At 44.3% G+C, this 11139-nt stretch overlaps 1 protein-coding gene across 6 annotated transcripts in view; it reads left to right on the top strand.

The window, feature by feature from the left end:
• Positions 1–11064, top strand: part of pou6f1 (POU class 6 homeobox 1) — a 12430-nt gene extending 1366 nt beyond the window's left edge. For 4 of the 6 annotated variants that reach the window (XM_029426489.1, XM_029426488.1, XM_029426490.1 and 1 more), the window contains 10 exons: positions 1169–1343; positions 2062–2198; positions 3052–3277; positions 3575–3789; positions 3866–3994; positions 7488–7901; positions 8353–8482; positions 8562–8727; positions 9262–9598; positions 9905–11064. In XM_029426489.1, the coding sequence (XP_029282349.1) occupies positions 1169–1343; positions 2062–2198; positions 3052–3277; positions 3575–3789; positions 3866–3994; positions 7488–7901; positions 8353–8482; positions 8562–8727; positions 9262–9598; positions 9905–10021 (2046 nt within the window). In that variant the 3' untranslated portion in view covers positions 10022–11064. Of the gene's footprint in view, positions 1–169; positions 278–1168; positions 1344–2061; positions 2199–3051; positions 3278–3574; positions 3790–3865; positions 3995–7487; positions 7902–8352; positions 8483–8561; positions 8728–9261; positions 9599–9904 lie in introns of those variants that run through there. The other 2 variants (XM_029426491.1, XM_029426486.1) reach the window with 2 other exon arrangements.
• Positions 11065–11139: the final 75 nt, after the last annotated feature.

Here is an 11139-nt window from a genome sequence, read left to right as displayed (position 1 = left end):
TCGGCAAACGAAAGCTCTTCACTGGGTTTGAAGAAAGCATTGCTTGAGATGCTTGTTGGCTACCATTGTTTTGTATGTACTCATACTCCTTTCCTTTGTGTGTGTGTGTGTGTGTGTGTGTGTGTGTGTGTGTTGTGTGTGTGTTGTTTTGGGTCATTTGTGTCCTAACATGTGCTCGGCTTCTCTGTTCTCCGTAGCCATTCACTGTCTGACTGCAGAAGTCTTTTTTCAGCCATTTAAATCCTGCACTTTGACTTTCCCTGCCAAAGACCACCAGGTACGCCTCCTCCTCTCTCCTCCTGCATTGTCTCTCTGCACCTTGTGCTCCAGCCGAGTCTCGCTGCCTCTCCGTGAGGTCTTTCATTAGTGCATACCATGAATCATCTTTTAGGTTTTAATCCGATTTACCACATGTAGTTAAAGGGGAATTAATAAAGTAGAGAAATACATTACGTAATAATTACGTTATTGTTTATATTTGTGACCCTTCAGGTGCGAGCGAGGTTTTCTAATAACACGATAATGACTCATTTATCTACGATATCTTTATCTATATATATATTTATCTACTATATCTTTATCTATATATATATTTATCTACTATATCTTTATCTATATATATATTTATCTACTATATCTTTATCTATATATATATTTATCTACTATATCTTTATCTATATATATATTTATCTACTATATCTTTATCTATATATACATTTATCTACGATATCTTTATCTATATATATATTTATCTACTATATCTTTATCTATATATACATTTATCTACTATCTACTATATCTTATCTATATATATTATTTATCTTACTATATATCTTATCTATATATATTTATCTACGATATCTTTATCTATATATATATTTATCTACGATATCTTTATCTATATATATATTTATCTACTATATCTTTATCTATATATATATTTATCTACTATATCTTTATCTATATATATATTTAATCTACGATATCTTTATCTATTATATATTTATATATTTATATATTTATATATTTATATATTTATATATTTATATATTTATATATTTATATATATGTATCTACGATACTATTCTAATGAAACCCTGAACAAAGGCAGAGTAACGTTGGCAGTCTGTTTTGCACATCTCAGCTTTTTCTCCTGGTTGCTGCGCAGGTCATCGTGATGTCTGGCCACGAGACTATTCGTGTGCTGGAGGTGGAGGTCGATGCGCCATCGTCACTGCCTGATGAGAAGAGGGAGGTCAAAGCTGAGGAGGGAGGGGCCCGGCCTGCAGAACAACCTGATGCTGGCAGCACACAGGAGCTGCCCTATAGCGCTGGGGGAGTCGGTAAATCACGCGTATATCATACGTGTATATGTGTATTATAAATGTGTACATGGCATGTTAATGACCGCCGTGAAAAACACTTCACTTTATTACCTGTATTACAATGGTGTATCAGGACGTGGTGCAGGGGGGGGGCTTATATTCTGGAAAACTAAATTCACAAATCAACGATCAATCAAATCATCTGACGTGGGACGTTCCCTTCACTGACGTGGGACGTTCCCTTCACTGACGTGGGACGTTCCCTTCACTGACGTGGGACGTTCCCTTCACTGACTTGGGACGTTCCCTTCACTGACGTGGGACGTTCCCTTCACTGATGTGGGACGTTCCCTTCACTGACGTGGGACGTTTTTCTCTCCTAAACATCTTTAAAGTTGTAAAGTCTTGAGTTTGTTCTGTGATGATTATGTGTGTGTTATATTTCTTTCTAATACTCTAATAGAGTAAATACTCTATTAGAGTATTTACTCTATTAGAGTATTATGTAATACTCTAATAGAGTATTACCATACTCTAATAGAGTATGGTAATACTCTAATAGAGTATGGTAATACTCTATTAGAGTATTACCATACTCTATTAGAGTATTACCATACTCTAATAGAGTATGGTAATACTCTAATAGGCATGTGAAGCATGTGTAGTTTGGTGAAGGCGCCGCTCTATAGATGGCGTGCCTGTAAGTGTCAGTCAGACCTCTGCTGTGCTCCTGCAGTGCTGTCTGAGCAGCAGGTGGTTTCCGTGGACGTTCCCGTTCCTGCTGTCCAAACGCTGACTCCTGCTGTTCCCGTCAGTTTGTCGCTGTCGCATCACCAGGCCGCCATGCCCATCACTGTACAAGGCTGTCCACAGGTACGACTCACCTAACGCACGTTTCAACATTGAGCTCCAGGCGTCAGAGAGAAGGAGGTGGTGAAGAGGTCGGTCTCTTTGTTGACCCTAAAGCTTTACTTTACTTTTGTCTCTGAACCTTCTTCTAAATGTTTTCATTCATAACGACACCAGGACGAGATCTCGCCGGCACTTTTTACATCATGGTACAAATACGTTTGTATAAAAGTTATTCTGACGCGTAGAGTTTGCCTTTTTCTTTTGTAAACTATCAAACAATACACAAGATCCTTTTCCTCTTCTACCTGCTGAACCACGAATTCTCCAACTGAATCATTAACATGACGAAAAATAACATCCTGAACTTTAGCAGGACCCTGATTTATATTATATATATGGATATATATATAGATATATATATATCTATATATAGATATATATATAGATATATATATCTATATATATATATATAGATATATATATCTATATATATATCTATATATATCTATATATATAGATATATATATAGATATATATATCATATATATATATATATATATAGATATATATATAGATATATATATATCTATATATATATCTATATATAGATATATAGATATATATATCTATATCTATATATAGATATAGATATAGATTAATGAGAGTATCGTCACCCTCAGTAGGTGATTTACTGAAGTCTCTGGCTGAAGACAATTGTCTCGTTCATTGTAAATGTGCACAATATGGAACAGATATGATACAATGTGCAGTATTTAAGTTTTGCTTCTGTAATATTTACCCAGAGATAAATGAGACACACAAACATGCTCTGCTCCTCCCGAGTTGAAACCGTTCCTTCATTATGCCACATCAGGTGCTGACGCAGGAAAGTTTGGCCTCTCTGATGACCGGCATGATGGCTCAGACTGGATCCCTGGGGCAGCCGCTGCTCATCCCCCTCAGTATGGCCGGCTCCATCGGGGGCCAGGGCGGTCTGGCTGTTCTCACGTTGCCCACCACTAATGTCACGACGCTCCCCGGGCTCACTGCGGCCAACGCGGCCGGAAACCTCCTCAAACTGCCGTTTGCTGGCCTCCAAGGTAAAACACAAACTGTCGTGTAGAGATTACATTTAGTGACTGAGAGAGAAGACGTCCTGACCACCAACGTGAATATTTCACTGTAACTGTTGCTGCGAGCGCCGGTCTCTGAAGTGGACTCTCTTGTTGTTGGCAAATAACAGAATTGAAATGCGTGCAAACAGCAGCAGCGAGACATGATTAGCTTTGCAGCAGTTCGGCTGCATTTCCCCCTTTGAGCTGCTTTGATAAGTCTCACAATGAATCACTTCATTACAGAACATTAACAGCTTTCAAACTCTTGGATTTCCCCCTCAGCGGCCACAGTCCTGAACTCTGTCCAGCCGCATCTGCAGACAAACGCTCAGACGATGTTCCAGCCTCAATCAGCCTCCTTACAGCCCGTGCAGGTGACCAATGCACAGGTCACCGCTGCTCAGGTGGCGGCAGCCCAGGCGACCACCACTGCCTCGCAGTCCAACATATCTCTAGCAGCGCTCCAGAGTGCAGGACTCTCCATCAACCCGGCCATTGTAAGACTGCTGCTTCCACGATTCTTCCTTTCTGTACTGTTGCTGTCTACTTACACATGTTTGTCTTTCTGCTCAGATCAATGCTGCTTCTTTGGGAGCTCAGCCCCAGTTCCTCAGCTCCCTCACCTCCACCCCCATCCTCACCAGTGCCATGTCCAACATGGCTGGCATCACCAGCCAGATCATCACAAACGCCCAGGGACAGGTGGGTGACGTATTGAAGTGTTTGTATATCATATAGATGCTATGATAAAGTTCCTGATCGTGTTATAGCGTCTTATAGGGAGTTAGTCTGAGTTCATCGCGTTGCAGAATGTCCGTTCGTACACGTAGACACGGGAACCTTTGGGTTTTGAGGAGATGCAGAGTTTATTCAGAGACGATCTGAAACCTACACTTTACATTTACTACCACTTAACAACTTTACTGTTCATCTGCTACAACAGCTGTCCACCGTCTCTCCCCCTCGCTCTCCCTCACAACCGAGCTGTTCCCCAAAGCAGCTCCGCTTCTCTTATTACACGACGACATCCTGTCACAACTTCTGGAATTGTTCCTAAAGTCCAAACCATCCGAAGAATGTTCCCACAGTAGAAAAGGAAGCGGACCACAGTTCAGTTGGAGGCGTGGTCCGGTGAAGGAGGCCTTAAATATGAGGATCTGTCAGAAAGAAATCACTTTGTCTTTCTATCCTGGAAGGTTATCGAAGTGGCAGCCACGATAAGAGCAGTTTGAACTCTCAGTGCTAAGAAAGCTGCTGAAATGCTTCCTTTCTTATCTCCTTTAGAACGTGATGCACTGAACCTTCCTTTACCAAAGCAAAGGAGATAAGGCCGTCCCAAAGCTCCTCGCGGCAGCAACATTTAAAGTGACACGGCAGACGCAGGTCAATAACATCCGGCGTCACATCGTTTACGCAGTAGGTTCTCTTAGCACCCTGGTTGTCTTTTCCTGAGTCCTTTATGAAGTGTCCTTCACTTGTTTCCTTGACCTTGATGGAAGAGGACAACATTTTGTGTAACTCTTCGAACACTGTCCCGAGACGTTCATTGACCGCAGTAAATAAATTCAAGCGTTTTCAAACTGTTATTGTTCCGTAATGAAGTTTGTGAGACCTGAAACATTTGATTGAGGTGCAAATGCACAAGAGAACACGCAGCAGAAAGTATAACGCAGTGAGGTAGAGCAGTGGTCCCCAACCACCGGGCACCGGGTCATCTGGCACCGGGTCATCTGGCACCGGGTCATCTGGCACCAGGTCATCGGGTCATCTGGCACCGGGTCATCTGGCACCAGGTCATCGGGTCATCTGGCACCGGGTCATCTGGCACCGGGTCATCTGGCACCGGGTCATCTGGCACCAGGTCATCTGGCACCAGGTCATCGGGTCATCTGGCACCGGGTCATCTGGCACCGGGTCATCTGGCACCGGGCCGCACAGAAAGATTGAATAAAAAAATATTTTACTTTGAAAGAGGTTTTATTTTGATACTTTACTCAAAGAAATTAAGCCCACAAGCAACAATGAGAGGAAAACAAACGTTTAAAGAGCTTTGAAAAGGGAAAAGACCCAATGAGGAGACAGAAGAGGACAACATCAGGAGGCCACCTGATGTGCAAAAGAATGTGGAAGATGAATGGTTTACTTTGATGAAGAAGGAGAAGAAGAAGAAGAAGAAGAAGATAAGAAGAAGTAAGAGTAGGACGGAGAAGAAATAAGGAAGGAAGAAGAAGAAGAGAAAGAAGAGAAGAAGAAGAAGATAGAGAGAAGAGAGAAAGAAAGAAATAACTACAGTAATCCTGATCCTCCTCCTGACATGCGTCCAAGAATCCGCGTCTCCTTCTCTCTCCTTATCCTCCCCTCCTCACTACTCTCCTCCGACTTCTCTTCGCCTCCTCTCCTCCCCTCCTCCTTGAACTCTCCCATTCGTCGCCCGCCTCCTCCGCCTCCCCTCCTCCTCCTCATTCGTCCCTCCTCTCGTTCCCGCCTCCCTCTGTCGTCTCCCTCTCCTCTCCTCCCTATCTCCTTCTTCTCCTCCCCTCCTTGCTTTCCGCCTTCGCCTCGCGCTCCTTCTCCCCTTCTTCTTCTCCGTCTCTTCTCCTCTCCCTTCTTCTTCTCCTCCTCGTTCTCCCCTCCTCCTCCTCCTCCTCTCGCTCCTTCTTCTCCTTGCGACTCCTCCGTCTTGCTCCTCCTAATGAAGAAGACGAAGACCTAAGAAGTCTTGTATAACTGTACGTGGAGGGGGGGGGCTGTCGAATAAGAAGAGGATAAGAATAACGGAGTAGGAGCATAATAATGCATACCTCACTATGAGAATACTATTCCTCAGACTACATCATGTCCCTCCTCATCCTCCTCCTAATCTCCGCCCTTCTTATTATACAGCCTCCATTCTGTTCTCCTCCATCTTCGCCTCCTCCCATTCTCCTCATCCTCCTCCTTCTTCTCCCCGCTCCCGCCTTCCTCCTCCTTCTTCTTCGCCTCCCTTCTCCTCCTCCTCCTACCTGTCTTCTCCTGCCTCCGCTCCGCATCCGCATCCTTCGTCGCCTTCTCCCCCCCTCTCTCCCGCCTCCGGACCCCCCGTACTTCGGTCTCCTGCGGCTTCTCCTCCTGTCTCCTTCTTCTCTCCGCCTTCTCCTCCTCCTCCTCCTTCGCCTCCTTCGCCATCCTCGCTGTCTCCTCATCCTGCGCCTCCGCCCCGCCTGCTCCGCCTTTCTCCGCCTCCTCCTTCTCCTCACTCGCCCTTCCTTCTTCTCCATCCTTCTCCTCCTTCTTCTCCTCCTCCTTCTCCTTCTCTCCTTCTCCTCCTGCCTCTTCTCCTCCTTGCTCCTCATCCCTTCTCCCCTTCCTCCTTCTCCCTTCTTCTCCGCCTCTTCTTCTCCTGCCTTCTCCTCTCTCCTCCTCCTTCCTCCTTCCTCCTCCTCCTCTCCGCCCGCCTGCTGCTCTCCTCCTCTCCTCCTTCCTCCTCCTCTCTCCCTTCTCTCCCCTTCTCGCTCCTCCCTCCTCCTCCCTCCTCCTCCCTCCTGCCCCTCCTCCTCCTCCTCCCTCCTCCTCCTTGCTTCCTCTCTTCCGCCTCCTACGCGCCGCTTCGGCTCCTTTTTTCTCCCTTCCCCCTTGTTCCTCCTTCTCCGTTTCTGAGAGAAGAATAGGACACTTGTTACCTGTACAGGTGATTCTCATGCGCCGCTCTGCATAATATTCAGGCTCACACATGAGGTAACGAAGCCGTCAGAACGGCTTCGCCGGCGTTAAAAGCCGAGTCCTTGGAGTTAAAGAAAACAACATGAACAAGAAGGACATAAAGAGTTACTGATGGACCCCAGAAGGTTGGAGACCGCTGAGGTAGAGGATTCATTTACAACACTTTGTCTTCTTACATACATCTCATCATTTTACTTTGGTAATCACGGCCTCTCTAAGGACTCAACATGTTCCTCCAGTAAACCTCAACCAGCAGTGCTACTTCAAATCAGTGGAGCATTAACATTTCTGTGAACACACATCCTCCCAAACAGCTCCATCACTGAGCCTCAGCTTCACCGCAGCTCATCAGTGCTGCTGGAAAGACTTGATGTTATTCCACGTGCTAATAGGATGTACGTGACAGGTTGTTCTGAACGTGCGTTTGGTAAACAATAATAATCACACAGTTACGTGACATTTGTTCTGTTTTTCTCTTAAATTCAAACATTTGCAGGTCATAGGAACCATCCCGCTGTTGTTGAACCCAGCTTCCCTGGCTGGAGGGACTGCGACATCCACCCTACAGGGTCTCCAGGGTCTCCAGGGTCTCCAGGGTCTCCAAGGTCTTCAGGGTCTTCAGGGTCTCCAGAGTCTTCAGGGTCTCCAAGGTCTGCACAGTCTCCAAGGACTCCAGGGTCTCCAAGGTCTCCAGGGTCTCCAGGGTCTCCAGGGTCTCCAAGGTCTACAAAGTCTACAGGGTCTCCAGGGTCTCCAGGGGCTCCAGGTCCAGACTGTCACCCCACAGCTGGTTCTCAACTCACAGGGTCAGATCATCGCCACACTAGGAAATGGATCTGCAGTCGTAACTTCTGCTGCAGTTCTGCCCAAAACCACTGCTCCTCCAACTCTTACCAAACCTATCACACAGGTAAACGGCACCGTCTCAAGTTTGTTTTGAGCTCAGGAAGGTCAAATGTGCATTTATACTTGAGAGCTGAAACTTTCCTTTACTGGCAGATCTTTAACTATTCCTGGAGGTATCTAACCCTTACCCTAAAAGTTGCTCTGAGAGGACAAAACTGTCTGCGTCAAAAAACTGGCATCAGTCCTGATCATAACCAAATATTATATTAATATATTAATATTAGTTTTCTAAATAAATAGTTCTTTATGGAAGAACTCCACAGAATGTTTTTCCTGTATAAGTAAATACTATGGAGTCTTTGTCAGTCTGACATGTCAGTGATCAGCAACAACATTGATTTTAAAATAAAAAACTTGTCAAAATGTCAAACACAACCAAAATTATGAAAATTAAAAAAATTAAAAGCCAAAAATGTCCCTAGTGATGTTGAGCATGAGCATTTCAATCATTGCAGGTAACGATGGTCAATCAGGCACCGATCGTCATCGCCCCGCAGCCGACCTGTCTGAAGACCGCCACCTCGCTCTCCTCCGCGGTACACATCACCTGTGGAGACATGGTTAAAGTGGGCCAGCTTGTCAGCAGTACGTACGCCTGCTCCTCATATCCAAACATGCTTTTTAAGTAGGTAGTTCTTTTTAACCAGATTCTTCACCTTTGCAGAACCTCAGCAGGTCGTCAGCGAGGAGGGCATCAATCTGGAGGAGATACGAGAGTTTGCCAAGAACTTCAAGATCCGCCGGCTGTCCCTGGGGCTCACGCAGACACAAGTAGGGCAGGCTCTGACTGCAACTGAGGGTCCGGCCTACAGCCAGTCTGCCATCTGCAGGTAAACCACGGGGGGGTCCTGCTGCCTTGCATCCGGAAGCTTTCTTAAGCAATGCATAAAACAACACCCACTGCTCTCTCCGTATGAAGCATGCTTACAGAGCACTTGTTCTGTGCACACACTGACCTACTTTCTTGCACACAAATCACAATTGTAATACGATTGAGTAGTGAAGGCCCCCGTGCAGACATTAACTGCTCTGCTGTCACTATGTTAGTGCAGTCATGTCTCACAGTGGGACCTTTGTAAAAGATTAGTTTGAAGGAACCAGCACCTCTAAAGCGCTCTAATCATTAACCTGTTATATCTTCTTTGTTTAATTCATGCAACAACTCCAAAACAGTGTGCTGCTTTGCAGATTTAGTTTCCTTTGTACAGAGCCAAGCTAGCTTTCCCCCCCAGTATGAAGTCTTTATGCTAAGCTAAGCTACAGATATGAGAGTGGTGAGAAGGTGAAAATGTGAATTGGATTATTGCTCACACAACAGATCAGTTTTCTCATCTGTTCCGGCTGAACTTGCTTTTGTACCGCAGGTTTGAAAAGCTGGACATCACGCCCAAGAGCGCTCAGAAGCTGAAGCCGGTGCTGGAGAAGTGGCTGGCGGAGGCCGAGCACTGGAACCAGAAAGGTCAGCAGAATCTGATGGAGTTCGTTGGCGGTGAGCCGTCCAAGAAACGCAAGCGGCGTACGAGTTTCACGCCGCAGGCAATAGAAGTTCTCAACTCCTACTTTGAGAAGAACGCGTTGCCAACGGGCCAAGAGATTACGGAAATGGCGAGAGAGCTAAACTATGACCGGGAGGTCGTGCGAGTCTGGTTCTGCAACCGGAGACAGACGCTGAAAAACACCAGCAAAATCAACGTCTTCCAGGTTCAGTAGCGACGTGTTTGTGGTGGAGACGAAGGAAACGAGTCCCAGTTGTTCTTGTTGCGTTAAGGCAAACTGCATGTGATGACAGTAACATGTCATCTTTAATAACTTTTATACGAGTGGTTTTATAGGCGCTCCTCTGAGCTGTACGACGTGGCAGTGCATTGAGTCACATTGATTTAAGTCACATAATTGTCACTTTCCGGCGTTCCGCTGATATTTGAAGAACATGCTTTTGTCACCGTGAGTGTTTTTAAACTTCTAGATGGTCATTTATTTTATATTCATGTAGTGTTTGTACTACAGGAGCAGCTTCACACACATTCTGTGGACTACAAGCAGGAGAATTTGTCGTCTGATGAACACGTAGTTTTCCACCGATGGACTCCTGCAACAACCATTTTGGGACAATCATCCTTTTGATACTTCTCGTTGATCATCACAAAGATGAAACTTCCTCTTGTTTGGCTTTCATGTTTTTAATCGGCAGCACGAGACGTGTCCACGGAGAGGATCATCGGACAACAACGTTTTAGCTTCGGCTGTTGATGATGCCACAACTATAAACTGATTTTTATAACGTTTGTTTCATACTGTATGTGTGTGTGTGTGTGTGTGTGTGTGTGTGTGTGTGGGTGACACGTGTGTGTCACAGTCTGTATTTACACTTTATGTGCGATAATACTCAGAGTATTTTGTGTTTCCTCTTTTTTCACTGTTGTGTTTCTTAATGGGTTGATGATGCGTCTGCTGCATCTTTTAAATCTCAAGTTCGATCAAGTAACATTTGAGCTTAACGCCTTTTATCAACTTACAATTGTCTCGCGTTGCATAGAAACACTAAGGCCATATTTTAACTTTCACTCAGCCTAATATCAATCAAATCACAGCCAGTTTCTTCTGAATGAGTTTGAAGAGTGTTTGCATGCACAGTGTGAAGTTATGTTGGTGTTTCTTTCTTTATATTTGCCAATTCTTCACAAGTTCTTTGCACTTTAGTGACAACAAAAGGGTTTCAAATAGTTAAAGTACAGTGAAGGTTTCACTGTATGTGGGCAAGCAACATCTATCAGCAAGATTACTGATCTTTCTATGCAGATGAAATGTAAAATACTGCAGATTAAACAACGAACATGCATTCATCACGTTCTCTGATCTTGTGAGTTACACGGTGCATTTATGGTTCACCTCACGTTTTACTTTTGAATAACTTTGAATCAGTAAGCCTCAAAATAATTCATATTGCAAAGCTCTTGCTTTAATATGTTTTTCCTTCATGTTCAATATGGGAAGACAATATATAATATTGTTTAATATACTAATTTAAGAGAAAGGAAGAGCTAAATTATTATAATAATAAGATATCCGCTGTTAGTTGACACATTAAAAGTTCAGAGAAAAGGGAAGTTGGATACTTTTTGTCATTTTCTGTCAGATAAGTCAAATAAACCCTGTTTTTATTAATACGTTCTTGTTGTGTATTGATATGTTGTCAGCACTGGATAAGATTAAGATATTATTGATCTCAGCAGGGAAATGTG

This window comes from Cottoperca gobio, unplaced genomic scaffold (genome assembly GCF_900634415.1).
Source record: "Cottoperca gobio unplaced genomic scaffold, fCotGob3.1 fCotGob3_189arrow_ctg1, whole genome shotgun sequence".
Lineage (NCBI taxonomy): Eukaryota > Metazoa > Chordata > Actinopteri > Perciformes > Bovichtidae > Cottoperca > Cottoperca gobio.
Note: the sequence above shows the minus strand (reverse complement) of the source record. Positions and strands in the feature narration are given on the sequence as shown.